General features: G+C 40.1%; 2 protein-coding genes across 2 annotated transcripts; both read left to right on the forward strand.

Moving 5' to 3' along the window:
- The first annotated feature begins 966 nt into the window (after window positions 1-966).
- Window positions 967-4,661, forward strand: LOC122656177 (probable zinc transporter protein DDB_G0291141). The gene is made up of 2 exons (XM_043850637.1): window positions 967-2,875; window positions 2,963-4,661. The coding sequence occupies exons 1-2, from the start codon at window positions 1,035-1,037 to the stop codon at window positions 4,008-4,010; spliced, it is 2,889 nt and encodes a 962-aa protein (XP_043706572.1). The 5' UTR covers window positions 967-1,034; the 3' UTR covers window positions 4,011-4,661.
- Window positions 4,662-7,935: 3,274 nt separating this feature from the next.
- LOC122654370 (betaine aldehyde dehydrogenase 1, chloroplastic) lies at window positions 7,936-21,352 on the forward strand. Its single transcript, XM_043848436.1, has 15 exons — window positions 7,936-8,121; window positions 8,445-8,587; window positions 14,695-14,775; window positions 14,856-15,004; window positions 16,043-16,135; window positions 16,269-16,392; window positions 16,538-16,603; window positions 16,690-16,756; window positions 16,935-17,011; window positions 18,935-19,048; window positions 19,865-19,942; window positions 20,021-20,172; window positions 20,280-20,340; window positions 21,014-21,120; window positions 21,210-21,352. The coding sequence occupies exons 1-15, from the start codon at window positions 8,004-8,006 to the stop codon at window positions 21,304-21,306; spliced, it is 1,527 nt and encodes a 508-aa protein (XP_043704371.1). The 5' UTR covers window positions 7,936-8,003; the 3' UTR covers window positions 21,307-21,352.
- The last annotated feature ends 2,052 nt before the right edge of the window (window positions 21,353-23,404 follow it).

The raw sequence follows: 23,404 nt of genomic DNA on the forward strand, positions 1-23,404 counted from the left end.
TATTATATATTTGGTTATTAAATTAAATATATTGTATCAATATCCCTTAAATTTGAAAAGTATAATAAAAATTACGTCTAAAAGGTATCATTACTAAATATGATAAGATATTTAACATGTGTTAGTTCAAGTGATAGAGGACCAAACAAATCTCATTTGTACAATTTCAACTCAAAATGAGTAGAAGTCGTCGTTTTTTTTTTTTATTTTTTGGGTAGAAAGTAGAAGTTGTCGTTAAAAGTACAAAAGATGTCATTTCGTATTTTATATTCATCTTTATTTGATTGCATTTGATAACTAGGGGAGTGCTCTCTGCATGGGACGTAGGGGCCATGCCACACACAATAGCCAATGACAGCCTGCACTCAAGCATATTGGGGGGCAGAATTTTCGCCATTCATGGGGGGCTCATCGATCATTTCTGCCCCCCATGTGTCTGGGCGTGGCCCTTGGGTCTCATGCAGAGAACGTTTCTCCTTGATAATTTTACTAAAACTTTGAATAAGAGTTTGAGCAACTTTCTTTGCTTATTTTGAATTAAAACTTAGCCATTGAAATGCATGTGAGATCTTCTATCATGTGGACTATAATTATGTGAGACCAAATGACAAATAGTGAATTGTTATATGTCACTAGTGTAGTGACACCTAGAAAGTTTATATAATTAATTTATACAATCATATTGGAAAATAATTATAGAATTTTCCTTTTCGGATTTGAAATTTTTTTACTTCCTTTCTCTTTGATTTTCCTTGCAACCAAAATAGTTTTGGAGTTCGGGCCCATAAGGCCCACAACCGTGACCGAAGGGCAAAGAATTTCAAGGGGAGACAGTTTCAAAGTCTTCGTTAGAGGAAAAAAAAAAAAAAGAGAAAAAGATATCGAGTCTGTGGAATTGGGTTTGGGAGTTTGGACACTTTTCTTGTAGGGTGGACAGTGGACTGCTGGAGGTCGGACCTCTCTTCACTGTTACTGCTACGAGACTGCATCTCTCTTCCCTTTCCTCTTCTTCAGAGAAACCAGAGCCGTTCGCCATGTCCGACCACAATCAACACGAACACCATCACCATCTATTCCGACCTCATCGTCTCTCACTCCCTCCACGCACCCCTACCCCGGCGTCGTCCACCCCATCGAGACCTTACCCTCTATATCCTTCCTACACTGCAGCAACTCCCACACCAACCCCTTCCACCTCCAAGTACCGTCTCTCTTCTTTCCCTTCCTCCAACAATAGACAAAACAACAACCCCTTTTCTTTCTCATCTCTATTCCTTCTCCTCTTCTCGCTTCGTTCTCTCTATTCTCTTCTCCCCTTTCTTCGTTCTTCCCCTTCTTTCTCTCTCTTCCCTCTCACCTTCCTCGTCTCTCTCCTCTCTTTCCTTCTCACCTTTGCATTCTCTCTATTCTTCTCTTCCTCGAAAGACCCTTTTCGACGACAACTCAAACAACAGCTCTTCTTTTCTCTGACCTCAATTCCTCAATCTCAGCTTCGTGTCCTTTTAGCCAAATCCATCCTTCTTGCCGTTGTCTTTCTCCTGCGATTTCAAGCCCTTCGATACTGTGGTACTGCGGCGACCATTTTGGCTGAATTGACTGGAATTATTGCCGCGAGGTTCGTTGCCGAGGGTCGTGATCCGAATACTGGTGATCGTGATCGAAATCACGCCTCTAAGGTTCGTGGATTCTCCGCCCTTTTTGTTGGGTTGTTTCTTCTGTCGATTAGTTGGGATCGGATTGAATGTTTCCCTTTGTCTTCCATCAATGTTGGTAATGGGGGTTTGTCTCTGTTCCCCGGTGGAAATTGTGTTAGGATTTGGCCCATGTTGCTCCCATTTCTTTCTGGGTTTTTGGGGTCTTACGAGAGGGTTTCCGCGAATTGGGTGTCGATTAGGCAGTTGGGTCGAAAACAGGTTCGACTGATTTCGCTGTTTCTCACTACCAGTATTCTTTTCTTCCCGGCAGTCATTAGCTTTCTCATGTTGGAAGAAGAGGGAAATGATGTTTCTATTGGAAACTATGGTTGGCCTCTGGCGAATACTGTTGTCTTTGGTGTTCTTTTGAGTGACAATTATGCTGAAGATAAGTTTGCTAGTTCAATGAATTTTCGGAGGGAATTTTTGGTGACATTTTTTTGTACTATTGTTCTGGAGCTCTTCTACTTCCCTGAGCTGTCGCTTTGGGGGTTAGTATTCTGTGGTTTCTTGCTCTGGATTTCTGTTAAGGAATTGGATCCTGCTTCTTTAAACCACCCTGAACTAGGTTCAGATTCTACAGAATCGTTTTCTTCAATGATCATGAAGCCCATTCGCCACATATTGAGTGAGAGGAAATCCCGTAAGATTGCACTTTTCCTTTTAATCAATACAGCGTACATGGTTGTTGAATTTGTTGCTGGGTTCATGAGCAACAGCCTCGGATTGATATCTGATGCCTGCCACATGTTATTTGATTGTGCTGCTCTTGCAATTGGTCTGTATGCTTCATACATCTCGAGGTTGCCTGCTAACAATCAGTTCAATTATGGTCGGGGAAGATTTGAAGTTCTTTCGGGATATGTTAATGCAGTCTTTCTGGTTCTGGTTGGAGCACTTATCGTGCTAGAGTCACTTGAGAGGATTTTGGATCCTCAGGAGATTTCAACTAATAGCCTGTTAACTGTTTCAATTGGAGGGCTTGTGGTGAATGTGGTGGGTTTGATCTTCTTCCATGAAGAGCATCATCATGCCCATGGTGGAGCTGGATCGTGTTCACATTCACAATCCCACAGCGATCATCACCACCATCATCACCATCATCATCATTCACATGACCACACTGAACATGATCATAAACGCCATGGTGAGCATCACAATTGTATGTCGGTCTCCCATGAGCCACAAGAAAAATCATGTGCATTGGATGACCTCCACGGACGCCATGGCCATTTTGAAAGCTCAAGTGGGGACAAGAATATCTGCAGGGAAGGTGGCCATGATCACTCTCATGCTCATGAATCAGATTTTCATAGTCATTCATTGTGTTCGGATTCACATTCCCATAACCAGCATCATCATCATTCACATGACCATGCTAAGCATGATCTTAAACTCCATGATGAACATCACAAGTGTATCTCTGTCTCCCACGAGTCACATGAAAAATCACATGCATTGGATGACCTCCACGGACACCATGACCATTTTGGAAGCTCAAGTGGGGATAATAATATCTGCAGGGAAGGTGGCCATGATCAGCAACACCACAGTCATCAACATAATTGTCATGACCATGCTTACAAACACGACTGCCATGACCATCGTCATGTGGACCATCTTGCTGGTGGAACCACTCCTATCGCTTCAAGAAGTTTGGAGATTCAACTACGAGAAGATCAACTGAATGCAGTCCCACTGTTGCACACAGATAGTTTCAGTCTGAGTGATCACTCGATGTCTTCTCACACTCATGCTCTCAAATCAGATTTTCATAGTCATTCTGCATTAGGAAATACTGGGCCTCTATCAAAGGAATCATCATCCGAAACAAAACTACCTCAGGAACCACGTATGCACCATCACCACATTGACCACAACATGGAAGGCATCTTCTTGCATGTTCTAGCAGACACAATGGGAAGTGTTGGGGTTGTAATATCGACGCTCCTAATTAAGTACAAGGGGTGGCTCATTGCTGACCCTGCTTGTTCAATATTTATTTCGGTGTTGATCATAGCTTCAGTAATCCCACTGCTGAGAAACTCTGCTGAAGTTTTGCTACAAAGAGTCCCAAGAGCGCATGAGCAGGATCTGAAGGTAGCTCTGGATGATGTTATGAGGATAAAGGGGGTCTGCGGTGTTCAGAATCTTCATGTATGGAGCTTCACAAACACAGATGTTGTGGGTACTCTACATCTTCACGTCTCCACAGAAACTGATAAAGCTTCTACAAAGGCACAGGTGGCACATATCTTGAATGATGCTGGAGTCAAGGATTTAACAATTCAGGTTGAATGCGTCAAGGGAGACTAGACGAAGAACTATGGGTCAAATTTGGACACCCACATCCAGGTCATATGTTCTTCATCTATCATCCCAAATGACTGTTGAATTTTTTGAAGCAACTGGTGTTTTGGAAAGGGATGGTCTTGATCAATCTTTGGAACTGATGTGATGGTGGAAATTCTGTAGGGGTGGATTTTCTCAGAATTAACTCTTCTTTGCTTTCTTTTCTTTATCATTGTGTTTCCCTGATGCTACCCCTTCAGAAAGATGTTTTCTATAGTGCAACAGCATGAAAATTGAGTTTTATCAATTACCAAACATCAGAAGTGGTATTATGAAGTTATATCAAGTTTGAAGCTGGTCATGAGACCAAGTAACTGGCTCCTTCCAGGATGATGTCTTTCTTTCGGATCAGTTGGAGACTTGTAAAGGAACATATGACAGGCACATAGAAGTGTATGTCGCTCATCCTTGTACTTTCAATAGTTAAACCGGCTTTGCATGTCAACTTTTAATTTCACTAAATAGAGAGCAAACAACTAGAAGTGTGCTTGGTGCATTTTTTGCCAAATAGTGACATTGCTGGTTTGCTTGGTTATTCAGAATACATAATGTTACCTTAGGGAATTATAAATTTGACATCCTCATTACGCAAATTTTCACTTTCCTTTTATAAAATAATACTTGTATCATTTGAAGTGGGATATAATATTTGCATTGGATTCTCAAGCTGGTTACACATACTTTTCCCCTCTTACTGTTGTCATTTTCAATGAAAATTTTGAATTCAGTAATACAAGGTATTGAAGGAAAAAGTGCTGTATTAAGGATTTCTGGAACGAAATCTTGCTTTTTGAACCCCATAACAGTATGTATTAAACATATTTTGCTATGGTCTTTCATATCCTTTGGTTGCCCTGTATGGGATCATGTCAAGAAGATGAGTCTTAGCCTTTGTATAGAGATTGGATCTGTCCATTGAGAGAATGCAGTGACTTAGCTAATGTTGGATAGTGGCAAATTTTTCTCAAGTTGTGAATAAGCTGAATAGAGCAATAGGAGAGAAAATTCTCTCTGGTTTCCTTTGCCATATCAGAAGATGTTGGCTGATTTTCAGCAGAAACAGAAATATATACTAAAAAAATGTGGTATGATCAGTTAATTTTGAAATCACAGGACTGACTTAACCCATCAATCCATCTTGCACTTGGACATTAACTTTTAGTAAATATGGGAAGACTGACTGTCATGCTTGATGAAATAAACCTGAAATCTTGATATTGAATACAAATAATAAGGAGCAGATTTAACTGACAAACTTAATCAAGAATGGGAGGAAAGATAAGCTGATTGAAACTTAATCAAGGATGAGAAAAATTAGCATTGGCTTAGTTGTAAGAGAATTAATATTTTACTTATCAGAAGTAATTATTATGGTCAATATTTTATACAATATCCTAGGGGAATGTTGACATCTTATAAATAATTCACTTATTTTCACTGGCTGCTATAGCCTGCCTTTGTTTGTGTGTGTGCCTGATTTCATTCATGATAAAACATTCCCCCCGCCCCCCAAATCCAGAGTTCAGTGGAGGAGTTTTTCATTAATGAGCTATACAAAGAGGTGCAGGAGTCACACAACTGTGCAACATATGCAATTCAACCTGTCTAAATAGCCTTGAATCCTTTCCCAAGCTTCTGCATTCATTCCATAAATTTCTTTTTCTATTTCCAAATTCCTTACTAAGCATTCAACTTTGGAATATGTTAGTCAAAGTAGATGAGCAGTTCTTATGGATTAACAACCCATATTAAGAATACTTATTAAAATCAATCTATAAGGCCCTCATGCATCGGGGAGCTCAAGTATGTCGATGGCTGTTTATAAAGTTATGATCCATGCTGCAACTGAATAATTACTGTTCATATTCTCCTGCTCTTTTGGAGGTATCTCTCTTTCTATATACATGCCAAATGACCTAATGAATAGACTAACCCCAATTTTGAACTATCATGTCAATAAGAATTTGAGGCTATTGAGCATCTTGATTTCAAGTGCATATTTGCACAAATGGCTTGGTTTGTCTTGGAGAGCAGGGGATGCAGGATGGACACCAGCCCTCTATTGATGAAGAACAGACTGAACAGTAGATCCAAGCACATCTCTGGTAGGTACGAGAAAAATGAAATATGAAAACATACCCAGTTTTTCTCCACCTATGGTGCAGAGAGTATCTTTCCATCCTTTCCATCTGATCTTCTGGTTGGACTGAAGAAGGGTAATTTGGATCATCAACAGTAAGAGGTGAGAGTTAACGATGAACCCGAAGTCCAACTTAATCATTTAGTTGGTTTTGCATGATTTTATTGGATTTGATTTATATGAACATCCTACTGTTTTAATGTGCATATCAACTTCTATCACTACTTTTCTTGTGTGCTGTGAAAGACATCCACCTTGTCCTCTCCAAGCATTTTGCACCATCAACTCCATTTTTAGAAGGAGAAAGTTTGTAATCTCCCAGAATAGAGAGAGAATTTCTTCATCCATAGATTCCATAATGCGACTCTTGGGCAGGTGAGTTTTATTATCATTAGCTCCCACCCCTTATTAAACACATTCTTTTCCAATCCACTCCAAAGGCCAGACAATAGGGCTTAAGTTAAGATGTTATCTCTTCATGGTGGATAAGGAAAACTCGATCCAAATACAATACAAGCATATCCAGATATGATTATTTCTGGTCTGCCAAGTTTCTCCACAACTTAATATGTCAACTAGCTACCAACCCTAAACTCAATAGTGTCTTCAGCTATGTAGGCTTGGTCCATTGGCACTTAAGGTGAGCTGTTTGTATGGTGTTTTTTCCCTCATGATGTTAGCTCAATTCACAGCTTTCCAATTTGAGCTGATGCCAGTAACAAATGTAAAGGAAAGAAACTCGAACCAAAGAAGATATTACTGATTGAAATTGATACTGAACTTACTACCACTTTGATGGTGATCAGTACTGTCAGTACAGCATTCGCCAATTATCGTCACGACTCAATTTTGACTTCCTTCAATCCTCGGCCATGGCAATCCCGATTCCATCTCGTCAGCTTTACATCCATGGTGAATAAGAACCGAATTAGACTGAATACAAGAAAATCGAGTAACTGAACTAAAGTTGAACCAATTAATTTTGGTTTTAATTTGGTTCAATTTTCAATTTGTACATATTGTATCGGATCTGGCACCTCTCCAGGGAGTTCAACACCCAGGGATTGCCTAGGGGGCATCCAAGGGTTGGGCTGTACCACACATATCTCGGTGCACACCTAGGGATGTGTGTGGCACAGCCCAACGGCTCCTGGGCGCGCTGGGCTCCCTAGGGAGGAGCTCAATCGTATTGTATCTTGAACTAACCAATGCCCAATGAGGGCAAATTGCAAGCTCCCCCTGACCCTTGGAAAATTATCATCTCCAATTCTCTGTAATTCGGCAGTGCGTCAAAAGTATTCATCCAAAAAAAAAAATTTGTGAGGCAAAGGTTTTCATACACGGCGGTGTGGCTGTGCACAACCGTTGTTAAATGACATAAATAGCTATACAAAATGACATAAATACCTGAAATCTCCCGCCTATGAAATACCTTCTTCGAAACATAAACAACAGATAAGATTCCCAGATGATTTAGACTGTGATGGGGTCCGCTACCTTCTTGGAAACATAAACAACAGATAAGATATTCCCAGATGATTTAGACTGTGATGGGGTCCGCTCAGCTAAATTTACTGCCACTCTGGTAGTGATCACTATCAGTTCAGTAAAACCTACTCTGAAAGTGATTAGTTCAGTAAAAACAGAATTCACCAATCATCATCGTCAATGCGTCATTATATAATTATAAGAAGCCATTCGGGTGAATCGCTGTTTCGTTTCTCAATTTTTGTCACTCCTTCGCTCCCCACTCCTCACTCCTCACTCCTCACTCCTCACTCCTCTCTCACTTTTTTAGCCCTTCTCTTCTGGTGACTATGTCGACCATGGCGATCCCGATTCCATCTCGTCAGCTTTACATCGATGGTGAATGGAGGGAACCCCTCCAACGAAAGCGGCTTCCCATCATCAACCCTACCACCGAAGAGATCATAGGTTGTTCCACTTCCCTCAATTCATCTTCTTTTTCTTCTTTTCCTCTCTGCAATTTCTAACATTCTTTTTTGTTTTCCTGCTTCAATCGACCGGAAAAAAAGAAGCAGAAATTTTATTCCCTGTTGCTTTTATTCCCGATTTTGTTTGCTTCCTGTGTTCTCCCCGATTTCTTGTTCACTTGTGCTTCTCTTTCTAACTGATCATTTGCTTTTTGCTTTTTTCTTTTTTTAAGAGTATTTAAAATAATCAATTTGAGTGAATTAAAGGTTTGACCTTGCTTTCTATCGTGAAATGTAAATTTGAGGAGTTGGGGACTGTTTCAGGGGATTTTCCTGCGGCTACTGCCGAGGATGTGGAGCTTGCGGTTGATGCTGCTCGCAGGGCCTTTTCCAGAAACAAGGGCAGAGATTGGGCTTCCACTTCAGGGGCTTACCGCGCCAAGTATTTGCGTGCCATTGCTGCCAAGGTACTCTATGCGATCATATGGGTGGCTGTGGAAATGCATCTTTTATTTGGTTTATACTTTTATGCCCTTATTGATTATTGTTAAATGTAAAACAATGGAGGGCAACATGCCTCCATTTGGCCCCATCATTCTACCTCCAACCATCACCACTCACAACTCTGGCAAGATGGTTTATACTTTATTGCTCTCTGGAAGCCAGAACCCCAATATAAGTAACCGTTTTGTAACTTCCCTACGATCAAGGGAAGCTACCTGGGTTAGGAAAACCATCACACATTCTTTATGCTGATATGGCAATTGAGCTACATCAGCCAACATTCTCCCACTGGCCCATATTGCCACATGTCAAGTAATGTTTTGCGTTGCATTTGATGTATGGTCATACTTTAAATATCAGTTTTCCTTAACATTCAAATTGAAAACTTTAACCTATGAATTATGGCGGTATATGTAGGCCACTCCCTTCCATGTATTATAATGAGCATCATTTCCATAATGATTCCTTATGGGGTTAGTTTCAAATTTAGAGAATCCACTTCATGGTCAATTCTGGGGTCCATCCAATCCTTATTGCCCTTTATCCTTAATGGACATCCATCATTTCAAAACTTAATTTGCATAAACATAATAAATGATAGAAACTTAATGACGGGGGTTGAAAGGTTAACCTCCTAGACAGGAACCCAAGATAACCCAACTCAAACAGACAACCCAAAATTTAACAGAAAATCCAACTCTCTCAGATGAGAGCCAACAATCACTAATATCAAGTTTAAGAATCCTTCAGAAGATGGGATTGATCCAATGGATAGAATTAAAGTAATTTGAAAAACAAGGAATTTGGAATCTGAGATCCTCGAAACAGAGAAACTTAAATTCATTAAATCAGACCAATGGTATGGACTGATACTTGAATCGAACCTCTATTTCAGCAACCTAAACCAATTCCCAAAGTATTAGATAAGGCTGGATCAAAATTAATTTTAAAAACTCAGTTTTTTTTTTTAAAGGGGTGGGGACCTGGGGAGGGGGGAAGGTAACAGCCAGGAGACTCGAACTCGAGACCTCCTGGTGAGCATGGGCATGAAGTACACCACAGCTCACCAACTGTGCTAGGCAGCTGTTGTTAACTCAGAATCTGAAATATTGAAAATTCAGAATAAAGATATTTTAAGTGGCTTCAGATTCAGAGCTCCGAATTCTCCCAAATCAGGATCGAACTCTCCTCCTAGGGTGCTATTTAATTCCCCCCAAAAAGGGCTGGATCTGATTAAAGATCTGCCTGCGGTTGTAAAAGAAATCAGGCTAATATATGCTTCAGAATAGGGGAACTGCAAGTCACTAGTGGGATATATTAATGGAGTCTAAACAACACAATAAGATACTTAGTATGTCACCTCAGATGTATGAATGTATATTGAACAGACATCAGAGAATAAAACTATGACAGAAAACCTAATGGATGGGGATAGATCAGTACCTGGATGGCATTAAGAACAGGGTATGAAATAGATAAAAGACAACAAATAACAACTAGATAAGGCTTCCCACCCAAACTGGATCAGCTGCTCACCGAGTCTTCCCACCTGAGACTGAATCGCACAGCTCCATTGACAACATCAAACTTTGATTAATCTTCGTCGTCCATGGCCTGTGGCCTTACAAGCTTTTTATAAGAAACTGAAATAAAGTCCTAAATTGACTATGAGACCCTAGCTTATGGACCAAGCTATTGAGAAACCAACTAACTACTCCTTGACCGAATAGGAGAGCTAATCCTCATCAAAACAGAAAGTATTTTTTTGGGGTGAAATAAAAGAATTCAATTACCAAGAAACCCCAGAGTTAATCTTATGTTTTATTCTGATTGCACCACATTGTGTTGCAAAGTGTACTCAATTAGCTTTGGAGGTATCAACCATTAAGGATTCTCTGATTACTCTTTAATGTAAGGCTAGGACTCAACAATCCCAACCCCAGTCAGGATCACAAATAACACCAATATAGGTACTGGTTTCAGATTTCAAACACTGATGCAATCTGGAACTCAGGTCTGAAACAGTAGAATAAATAGGTCTCCTGTAGAGAGACTTGAACTTAGGGAAAGGCTTGGATGATTAATTCCATCCCAAGCTCCACTTTTTTTATAAGAATAATTAAGACATAAAAGGTTGTACATGAGCAATGGGGGACTCAACTCATATACAAAACAAACAAATAAATAAAGTAAAAAAGGTCCAGAATACCCCCCACGGTATTCTGGCCCATATCTAACACTCCCCCTGAAGTTGGAGCATATATATCAAGCATGCCCAACTTGACTAAGATAGGATGAAACAGCTTGCTATTCAGCCCCTTAGTGAACACATCCGCCAGTTGATCAGTAGACTTCACAAAGGGAACGCAAATGAGGCCAGCTTCAAGCTTTTCCTTGATGAAATGTTTGTCAACCTCCACGTGTTTAGTGCGATCATGCTGGACAGAGTTATGAGCAATGCTAATGGTAGCTTTATTGTGACAATAAAGCATCATTGGAAGATGGATAGCAACACCAATATCTTCTAATAATCCTCTAAGCCATAGAAGTTCACAAATGCCTTGGGCCATCGCACGAAACTCGGCTTCAGCACTGGACCTTGCCACAACATTCTGCTTTTTGCTACGCCATGTGACAAGATTCCCACCTACAAAGGAACAATAGCCAGAGATAGATTTTCTGTCAGGAGAACCAGCCCAATCGGTATCAGTATAAGCTTCAACCTTGAGATGACCATTGGGAGATAAGAGAATTCCCTTTCTTGGAGCAGACTTCAAATACCTCAAAATACGACGGACTGCATCCATATGAGAGGAATAGGGATCATGCATGAATTGGCTCACCATACTTACAACAACTGCTATGTCAGGTCTGGTGTGAGAAAGATAGATTAGTTTGCCCACTAACCGTTGATAACCACCCTTGTCAACAGGTTCACCCTCTTTCTCCCTAAGTTTTGTAGTAGCATCCATAGGGGTATCTGATGGGTGACAACCTAACAACCTTGTCTCAGTCAACAGATCAAGGACATATTTTCTTTGAGAAAGAAAGATGCCCTTTGAAGAGCGAGCAACTTCTATCCCCAGAAAATATTTGAGAGAACCTAGATCTTTGACCTCAAACTCACGGCCAAGGAGAAGCTTCTAGTCCCTGATAGCAGCATCATCATTACCAGTCACCACGATATCATCCACATAGACTATGAGTAGAGTAACCTTGTCACCAACTCGTCTGATGGACAAAGTGTGATCAGCATTGCTCTGCTTATAACCTGCTGAAACCATAGCCTTATGAAATCTGCCGAACCAGGCCCTAGGTGATTGCTTCAACCCATATAGAGCACGTTTCAACTTACAGACTTTGCCCCTAGTCCTGTCATCAGAGAAGCCTGGTGGAACGTCCATATATACTTCCTCCTCAAGCTCCCCATGGAGGAAGGCATTCTTTACATTTAACTGCTAAAGATCCCACCCAAGGTTTGCAACACAAGATAATAACACCCTGATAGTGTTGAGCTTTGCCACTGGTGCAAAGGTCTCCTGGTAGTCAACTCCATAGGTTTGAGTAAATCCCTTTGCGACCAGACGTGCCTTATACCGATCCACTGAGCCATCAGCCTGCTGTTTTACCACAAAGACCCATTTACATCCCACTGGTTTTTTCCTTGGAGGAAGCGCCACAAGATCCCACGTGTTATTTTTGTGTAGTGCTCTCAAACAACATTCCCTGTAGCAAAATCACCAAGAGAAGCAGTGCCACTAGGAGCAGGAGTGGCAAGGGCAGCAGCCTTGAGAGCTGATCTGTCTGTAATGGGAGGGTGCAACATAGCAGCCCTCCGGTTCTCCTCAGAAGACACCAATGCATACGATTGTTCAAGTGTGGGAAAAGGCTTATGGCCCAACACCTGAACACGGATCTGATCATACTCCACATTTAGTCCAGCCAAGAAGTCATATACTCTGATCTTATCCACGTGCTTCTTATAACAAGCAATATCAGCCACTGTAGTAGGATGGAAGTCGGAGAAATGGTCCAACTGTTGCCATAGACTGCGGAGAGTAGCATAGTATTTGGACACCGAAAGTTCTCCCTGAGTGGTGTGAAGGACCTTCTTCCAGATTTCATATGCTTGGGCATCATTGCCAAGCTGCCCATATGTTTCCTTGCATGTAGCCCAAATCTGAGAGGCAGTGTCCAAAAGAAGAAAATTATTCTGTAAATCAGAAGTCATAGAGCCTATCAGATAAGACATTAGAACACCATTATTGGCAAGCCACTTTTCCTGAGCAGGCCCTTGTTCAGTAGGCATAACACAAGTGCCATTAATATGACTGATGAGACCATGGCCTGCAATGGCAAAAGAGGCAGATCTGGACCATAGAAGATAATTCGAGCCATCCAGTTTAATAGGATTTGGTGGGAAGGTATGGTACTCAGTCTTGCTGTGACTATCATTAATACCCTGATCTGAAGTAGCTGAAGAATTGGTCAAATCACCCATATTGGCAGAAAATAAGTCCAATAATAGCTTCAAAAGAAAGGCTGAATCACCTCTCCAAATATCAGAACCAGCAGCACAAGAAGACCCCTATATCGATAGTGTCAGGGTTTTGAAGAAAAACCCTGAATTATGGAAATCGATAAGGGGACAAGTGAGGGACAGAACTGAAGTTGCAGATAAATAGCTGTAACTGAAGATGAATAACACTGTATAATGGAGAAAAAACCTGCAGAAATTCTGGTGCAATAGGCAGCAGCAATCCCTAAGATCGATAGGTTTCAGGGTTTTGAAAAATAACCCTGTGATGGTGGGATCGATCTCAAGGAGGTCTTCAAAAACTGATCTGTTGAAGCCCAAAGTGCAGTCGAGTGGGTCTTTATAAGTGGAGAAACAGCCGTAAAAAATTCAGAACCAATAGAGGGCCCAAATTCCTAGATCAACAATTGTCAGGGTTTTGAAAAAAACCCTGTTTTTGTGACGATCGATCTTAGGAGGTCTTGAAACTGAGATAAGAACTCAAACCAATAAGAGAAAAAAATCCTGCAGGTTGTGGTCTTTGAAGGGAGGAATTGATTCCTTGTAAGAGAAGTAGGATCAATCCCCAAAAAACAGAAGCACCAAATTTCGCAGGCTGGAGTGGCTGGTTCCTATCGAGCAGAATTATAAAACATGACTGAGGTAATGAGGGCAGCAGCTGGATCGCATGATCACCTCATCAGTGCTGCCCTATATGGAGATGGAGAACAAGGGAGAAGAGAAAGAGGGAGAGAGGAAGAAGATCAAGAGAGAGTGAGAGGGAGAAACACTGAAATCGAAGAGGGTAAACTGTCCCTAGTTCGAAATCTGCTTTGATACCATGTAGAGAGACTTGAACTTAGGGAAAGGCTTGGATGATTAATTCCATCCCAAGCTCCACTTTATTTATAAGAATAATTAAGACATAAAAGGTTATACATGAGCAATGTGGGACTCAACCCATATACAAAACAAACAAATAAATAAAGGAAAAAAGGTCCAGAATACCCCCCACGGTATTCTGGCCCATATCTAACATCTCCTAACCCTCAACAATAGCCCACAATAGAATAAACAACCCCAGTCAAAGTTTATACAGTCAGTAGCTTGATACCCTCTATTGCAGGGGTGCAGACTAGGGTTTAAATTCAGAAAATAGAAGGTAACCAGAACTCTGATTAGTAGCCACTTGAATAGACTTGGACTAACACTAGGACACTTAACTGAGAATCTCGATTAGAATATTCTTATTCTAATCGAGTGTACATAATTAACAGGTATGATTTCTTGGAATGCATTCTCGACCTATAATGCATTCCAAGTATGCATACCAAACGCAGCCTAAATCTGGGTTTTGTTGTCCTGAAATTTTGGTAAGCCAGAAATCAATGATGGTTCTTTGCTAGTCCTTCAGCGGTCATGTGAAATCTATATTTGTATCAAATCAGAAGACATGTCAAGCCACAAAGTGTTTTTCTTTAAGCATTAGTTGATAGGTTATTTTCACCCTTCTCTTACGTGTCTTGAGGATTCCATTTGTCTAATTGCATGCAGGTGATAGAGAGGAAATCTGAGTTGGCTAAGCTAGAAGCTCTTGATTGTGGAAAACCACTGGATGAAGCAGCATGGGACATGGTATGCTTTGGACATCTTTGGAACTTTTGTTGTTTATTTATCAAGAATGTCTTCCTGATCTGTCTGTTCATGTGATCCAGGATGATGTTGCAGGATGTTTTGAGTATTATGCGGGACTAGCTGAAGTTTTAGACACAAAACAAAAAGCTCCTCTCTCTCTTCCAATGGAGACATTTAAGGGCCATGTTCTTAAGGAACCTCTTGGTGTTATTGCGCTAATTACCCCTTGGTAGCAGAGATTTCCAATTCCTTCCTCATGGTCTTGTTTTTCGGTTTATTCTTCTTTTCTAATTTTTTGGTTATGAAATTGAGTCTAATGATTAATATATCCTTGCTTTGCTAGTTCATGTTTTGGTTTGTACACTAGTATACATTTTTGAACTTTCGTCTTATTTTTAGGTCTTCAATGTTTTGTGGGGGAAAAAAGTAGTCAGTTGTCTAATTCTATTCCATATCAGCTTCCAATGTGGTTGCATGTTATTTGAGATTCTGATCCATTTACCAGGTCTTCATAACTTGTCTTTTGAGGTGTCAGTAATGATGTGTTGAACTGTTGTGTGACTTATGCCCCTTTTCCATTTCTCTTTAAACTGTACTTTTTTTCTGAAATTTTGTTTTACTTAACAGCGGATTTTGTGGTGGTCATTATTCACTATGCCGACCTTGATTGGGTGTATGATCTAAAATCTTACTGGAATCGCAAAGTGATGTTCCCTTCCCCCTTTCCCTCCTCAGATATTGATGTTTAAGTAGAGTAGCATAGTATTTAGAGTGTGAGTTGCCACTTGTTTGAGTGTGCTGTCAGGTATCATGTCGTGGCTAGTCCTATGATGAACGTTGGCCCTCCAGTTTCTGTTATCAGAAACCTGGAATGTTACATCGATGCTATTACTTTATTGCATTAACTTCACACAATTGATTATAATTTGCACCCATGCCTTCACAAGCATCTATCAACAGAAAAATGCCTTTTGTTTGCTGAGAGCTATTGGTAGATCTCTCACAAAAATATTTTGATAGAATAGCTGTAGAAGAATGGTTATTTGTCCAAAGTGAATTACTAATTGTTTGGCAAGTTGGAACTGCGCTCAAAAGTCTTTGTTATGAGCATATGGAGTGTGTCTCATGTCAACAATGCATTCTTTGTGCATGTGTGAATGAATAGGCATCGGGTTTCTCCTAGCTGTTTATGTATTTCAAGTTTTCATATCCATTTTTTCTTCTGTGGATATAATTGATCTGTCTTTTTTTTTTTATTTGGCTGAAGGAACTACCCTCTTTTGATGGCTACATGGAAAGTTGCTCCGGCCCTGGCTGCTGGGTGTACTGCTATACTGAAGCCGTCTGAGTTGGCCTCTGTGTCAGTCTCTCTCTCCTCTTCTATATGGGCAGGGGAGCCCGTATATGCTTTTATTTCTAGTTTATTGATTTCTGCTGACAAACTGTGCCTTTTGTAATATTTTCTATATACCTCATCATACTTGCTCTTTCAGGACTTGTTTAGAGTTGGCTGATATATGTAAAGAAGTAGGTCTACCTGCTGGTGTCCTAAACATTGTGACTGGTTTAGGTGCAGAAGCAGGTGCTCCTTTAGCAGCTCATCCTCATGTTGACAAGGTTCAGTTGTCTTTTGACTCTTTTCAGTCATTTGTGCATTAGAACTATACGAAATCTGGCACTGTTACTCATTCATAGTATTGTGGTATGTTATCGATGAATGTCTAGCAAGTAGTGTCTAATAGGTTTCTTGGTCATCAATCAGATTGCATTTACTGGAAGTAGTTTGACGGGAAGCAAGATCATGGCTTCTGCTGCTCAAATGGTCAAGGTATATTGAAATCTTTTCTTAGAATTTGCATTTCTGCCGTTTCATTTATTTCATGTATTTGTACTGATACTGCAATTGTTTGCCAGCCTGTTTCATTGGAGCTTGGTGGCAAGAGTCCGATTGTTGTATTTGAGGACGTAGACCTTGACAAAGGTTAGTGCCCTCTGAGTCACATGATTTTAATTTGCTGAAATATCTTTCTTCTGAGAACAGGTGGTTGGAACTTCTGTTTAAGAAAACAAACACAAATTGAATTAGATCTGTTGAGACTTTTCACTGTACTAAATCAAATTTATCTGTATATCCATACTCTGCCTTGTCATTGAAACAGCTGCTGAGTGGACCCTTTTTGGTTGCTTTTGGACAAATGGGCAGATCTGCAGTGCCACATCGCGTCTCCTAGTGCATGTAAGGATATCATAATTTATGATTTAACAGAGTTGATATGCTATAGAGTCTAGATAAAGTAGAGTGACATAATAAGACTACCCAAAGTAGCTAGTAGTTTTTTTTTAAAATTCCCCAGAGGATATGTAACAAAGAGATTTTATCGCATGTGGAAAACTTCAGTACAAAGCCATGGTATTCAACAACAACAAATGAAGGCCAAAGATCAGTGACCCAATTAGGGACGAGTCAATCAGATACATCCCAGATAGAAAGAGCTCTGCTAATACCACATTTGGCCAAGTCATCGGCAATGGAATTGGCCGAATGCAATCCACCTGAAGGATCTTGAAGCAACCTAATGTCTAATAAAGTAGTCAATGTCACAGCAAGTAGTCAATCAAAATGCCCCTTTTAGTTGGGATAAGGGTTTGCTATTCGATATGTTATAGCTACCTCTACTATCTCATTGACCACTGTTACATAAATATGCATGTTACCTAGGCATTGCCAAAATTGAAATCTATCATAGATGGTATCTGTCAGATATGAACCGTACGTTGCAAAGAAGGTTAGTGCATTTGAAACGATTTTCCAAATGAAACGAAAAAAAATGCTAACTTTTTATGTAGAAAACTGGTGGTGGTAATGGGTTGGTATTAGGCCTTTTTATTATTTAGTGATGAGAGCATAAATCATACCATATTTCCACATAGAATCTCTTTATTTGAAAGTGTTCAGTCCAGAAGAAAGAGGAAATTTGAACACATCAGCTTCTGTGAGGTGTCAGATCCAACAAATTGTATGCATACTTCACTCTTGTAAAGGAATCCATGCAACACCTTTTTAAATGAATAGATATACATTCAACATAACTGAGAAACAACTGATATTGCTTACCTTGGACAAATTTTATTGCCTTCTGTTTCATTTTTAGTTAACGAATAATCTCAAATACTTATTGATTTTCTTTTTCAGATATGTATATTTGACTGTTCATACGTAATGATGTAAAGGAATTAGCTAGTGGGACTAACACTTTGCTTTGCAGGCAAAAGACCCACCACCCTCCTTAGCTTTTAGATCAACTATTTTCTAAACATTGTGAATCTGCACTCCAAAAATCTAGATTTTCTATTCAAATATGATTCGCTCTCCAAAGAGACTTGAATCACTCTGTGTGGGGGGGCCGGGGGCGGAGGGGGATGAGAGAGAATGTTCCAATCATGAATTCGTTAGACATATCCACACCTTAGGACTTATGCCTTGCCCTTTTAGTGAGTGTAACACCTCATCTCATGCCTTATGGAGTGTTGGAAACATTAGTGCCCACAGGCCCCACACAATTTACTTGGATGGAATATGTATATTGCACTGTCTGGTGTCTCACTAGTACCATTTCTCTTGGGCATGATGTATTCATGGTCACGTATTCTCTTTAAGAATCATATTAAACATTTCCCTGGGTGTTGTGCTCATGTCCACATAATATTTTTAAGAACCCACTTCTGTAATTTACTTCTGTTTTTGCTCAAACTCTAATTTAGTTTTCAGGATGACATGGATATGCATTTGCTTTTTCTCTATTGGCCAGGGGGTTTTGTTTTGGGGGAGGGGGGGGGGGGGATGTTCATTCCATATCTCTTGCCTCTATAAGTAGCCCAATAATTTAACCGTGGAAATAGGCACCTGAGTTTGTCTTACATTGATAATGCTCCTCAAGTCCTTGATGTTTGAAGCTTTACTTTACAAATATTGCATTTCCAATAACAATTTAAAGAGGAGAGGGAGCAAAGTACACTGCAGGTGGTCTGTCTTTGTAATGACTATAATGGATTTATCAATTCCTTTTTTGCTGTTAAATTTCTTCTTTTTTTCCTAATTTTTTTTGTTGTCAAATGTATGTTTTGATCATATGTTTAACCATACATGCAAATGTCTTAGGAAAGTATTGCAGCAGAATTTCTGGAGAAACTCGTTAACTGGACCAGAAACATCAAGATTTCAGATCCTTTGGAAGAAGGTTGCAGGCTTGGACCTGTTGTTAGTGAGGGGCAGGTAATGTAGCTGCATAATCAATTCCTGCCAGTCTCTTCTTTTTTATGCCGGTAGAGATTTTCTTCCTTTCCTTGGTGTTTGCTGTTTGTATTTTCCTGTATTTCATTAAAGAATCTATGCTCCTGTCCAACTCAATTTACTTATGTGTTGACTTGATGGAGCTAAAACATTAGTTACTTGTTATTACTATATATGTTGAAGACAATGCTATGTATCTCTGCTATAACCATCAATAAGATTGCATGAGGATAATGGTAAAATCAGCCTTGGATAATATAGGAGACTGTATGTTCCATACTCATGTGGTCATATCTTACCGGTTAGAATCTAAAAGCACAAAGCATCTTTCCCAATCTGATTCATGCAAGCAGTGTACAATATTTTCCAATCACATTTGGCTATCATAGTTGGCAAGGCGAGGCTTAGGTGCCAAGTCAACCCCCTGGCCACTGCTTTGCTTGCCTTGGCGCCATAACATTTTTGCTGGCTATAAGCTATACCACGCAGATGTTGAAAGATGACTTCCTCAGATTATTAATTTTTTTTTCAGCAGCATTGCCTGCAGACTTTAGCAAAATGGTACATCAGCTTCAGTGCATGTAATGCAATTTGTGTTATTCCGAAACCTCAGTTCTGTATCTAATTTATAAGTAAAAATGGTGAATGCTGATCCCTCTGTTACAGTACTTAAGTTTTAGTGGGTTTGGCTGCTTTGAATGCTCTATGAATTAATAATGAATATAGAAATAATGTCCTCTCATTTCCTATGCAATGGTGCTAAATGGATCCAGCTAATTTATTCTTTATTTCCTTCAGTATGAGAAGATAAAGAAGTTTATTCAAACTGCAAAAAGTGAAGGTGCTACTGTTCTGTGTGGTGGAAACCGGCCTCAGGTAAAACCCTAGGCTATATTTTGCACAGCTTCGCTGTGACACAAGGTGATCCCTCACTGATGTGACAAATGATGACAGCATTTAGAGAAAGGTTACTTTATTCAGCCAACCATCATAACTGGTGTGGATACATCCATGCAAATTTGGAGGGAGGAGGTCTTTGGGCCTGTTTTATGTGTTAAGACCTTTAGTAATGAAGATGAAGCAATTGAACTAGCAAATGACACACAGTGAGTACATTATTACTTAGGGAGTGTTTATCTTAGACCTTTTCTGATGTTTATGCATTGTTTTGACCAGGGAAATTCGGTTGACATACTAGTTAATTCTCTTGCAGCTATGGCCTGGGTGCTGCTGTGATTTCCAATGATCTGGAGAGGTGTGAACGTGTGACCAAGGTATGATTAACTTTCTAGTTTGTACTTAGTAGTTGACAATCATCTGGACTAGTTTATATAATAAAATTGGCAATTGAAGTAACTGGTGAAATTCGTCTAAACCCAAGTAATTGCTGAAGTCCAAGAATATTCACACCCACCGATTTGTAGGACATTCATTACATGTGGTTGAAGATGTTGACTGTCTTTATTTTATTCCTATTATGGTTGGTTGGATTGTTTTGGACTTGACATCTGAACCACCTGCACATGTTCTGTACACTGTTGTATGTGCCACGACCATTAACTGGTCCAAGGATTGCCCAGTTCTGATGGGTGGACTGTTTGTAACATTATACCTGGATGTCGACACTGTTGAGAGAGTATTCAGAGTACGAAAGTAGGCACAAGGGAAGGGTGGGTAGGGTGAGGACCAAAGTTGCAAATACCTGCAGGGCCACAACCTAAGCAAGAGTTACCTCCAACTGCAATGCTTGGTTGCATCAGAGTGGTGCCTTTTATCTTGTTAATTGTTTATTGTGTTGGACTGGATGGTTAGATTGCTGAACCCCCAGTTGCTGGGAGAACAATTCCGCGTCTGGTTCTTTTAACAAAATGTCCCTTCTTTCCCTTGTTTTAAAATTTTTTTGGGTTGTGGAAATGTTTAAATGTGTTATTTATTGCTTCTCTGCAGGCCTTTCGGGCAGGGATTGTGTGGGTAAATTGCTCACAGCCCTGCTTCTGTCAGGCTCCATGGGGAGGCATCAAACGGAGTGGTTTTGGGCGGGAACTTGGTGAATGGTAAGAATCTAAGATCTATGGATATAACTGAGATTCAGAAATTGCTTCACCATGCTCATGATTTAATGGCTTTCTTTGTCCTTCTGTAGGGGTCTAGAAAACTACTTGAGTGTGAAGCAGGTTACACAGTACAATTCAGATGAGCCATGGGGCTGGTACCAAGCACCTGCAAATCCGAAGCTATAAAAACTGCCATAGGGCTTTGATTGACTACGGAAGTAGAAAAGATCTTTAAACATGTAGGATTTAATAAATTTAGGTGGATTCTAAACTATAATGTTGAATTTCATGTAATAGAACTCAACCGTGGGGCACTTATTCTGGAAATGATGTTTTGGTCAGAAATTAATGAAGAGAACTGTTGTATTTGTTAGACAATTTCCCTTCAAGTATTTGGGTCTTCTGGGAAACAGGGCCCTTGGAGAACTTTTAATTTGTACATCGGCAAAAAAACTGGCTAATTCATTAATTAACCAAACTGGTTGTAGCAAATGCAGTGTCTAGATCAACATTCCATTGTAGAGAAGTCTCTGGGATGCAAAATCGTGATCCAGATTTTCAGTGTCATCCTCTTTCTTGATGTTGCAAACTATCCCTTTAAACTGAAGATCTCCCGGAAAAATGTTCTTGGAAAAGAAATTAGAAGAAATGTACCGAAGCTCAATACGAAAAGAATCATGATTCATTTAGACCCTTTCGGATGAGTTGGTCCTGATTTGGATGAGAATCCAACTCTTTCTCAAAGGGAAAAATAAGACAGAAGCAAGTTATGATTACAGGGATGGCTTGTTGAAAGGATTAGTGGATTGGGATCTTATTTCCCAGGTGGTGATTTATTCAAACAAATCAAAACAGTACTGGAAGGGATAACCTACCTGTCAAAATTCAAACTCCATTAATCCAATAAAGTACAACTTAAATGACTTCCTTCTTCCACTACTCTCCAGGGTCAATGCATGGGCAGTGGGTAGGATGGTCATTTTGCCCTTCCTGTGTGAGACCGCACTGGCAGGTGGCAGCAGAGGATTCAAACCCTTAGCTGACTCAAAAAGTTTACAAATATATTCCACCTCTCTTGGTCCTGATATCCTCACAAAGAGTACAAATGCTATCTTTGCTTTCATTATCTTTTTCTTTGTCTTTCTTTACTAGAAAGGAAGGCATATCGAATATCGATAGGTACTTACGTAGATACTTGGGCGATATTAATTAGTGATAGTTATACGAGGACAATTTACAATATTACCCTTGAGATGCCTTCTAGGTTTCTAATGCTGATTGATTGGGTTCATAGAAGACTAAAGGAGTATTGATGTCTCTTACGTCTTTACCCATGTTGCCGATAGTCATACGAAAATACAAAATTGGGAGAAGTCCAAGCCTTCCAAGCTATGATTTGTGTTGAGGGAGAATGTTTCTTGCCCGGGCGTAGCCTCCGTTAGAAGACCTTCCTCTCATTCTCTGTTTCTCTCTCTTCTCTCATGAAATGACTTTTTTGCCCCTATTGATTTATCCAATAAAAACTCTCAGTGGCTCTCGTGTATCCACATTGCCTCCACTATCGGGCAGGAAATACTTCCCCTGTGTTTATTACCCGTCCAAAAAAAAGTCATGGTTTGTTGAACCAATTGCCTAGCACCTAAAAGAAACGATCTAGTTTTCCTTAAGATCATCGTGCTTGGATGGGTGTCAGAAAACACGGAGAAGGGCACTTCTTACCTTAAATATTAGGGGGAGAGTAATGATGATCTTTGATTCATGGAGAACCCGTGGGTGAAGAAAAACTACCCCTATTAAAAAAAAAAGGATAAAGTACACGTACCCCCTGTAATGCACCCAATATTCCTCGTATCCCCTAAGTTTTTGATAAATCCACGTACCATCCCTGCTTTACCCCCCTAACGCCATTTAAGTCAACACCAGGTATTAAATGCTAAAAAATTATCAAACTATCCTTTCTTATATCTTTTCTAAAATTTGAAAAGACCTAATTACCCTGATCTATTTGTTAAAATTTGAAAAGACCAAAATACCCTCATCTCCCCCAAATCATCATCTTCTTTTACATACCCACCACCTCTACCACCACCACTTCCACCATCACCATCACCATCACCACCACCACCACCACCACCACCACCACCGTGAAGCCCCACCTCCACCACCACCGCCACCCACCATTAACCCATTAATTTACTATTCCAATCCCGGATAAAATTCTTGAATATAAGGCGGCCGGCGTGTTTCGTAGCGTAGGGCAGCCAGCCAGCCAACTTTGCCAGCC

Source organism: Telopea speciosissima, chromosome 3 (genome assembly GCF_018873765.1).
Source record: "Telopea speciosissima isolate NSW1024214 ecotype Mountain lineage chromosome 3, Tspe_v1, whole genome shotgun sequence".
NCBI classification, from domain to species: domain Eukaryota; kingdom Viridiplantae; phylum Streptophyta; class Magnoliopsida; order Proteales; family Proteaceae; genus Telopea; species Telopea speciosissima.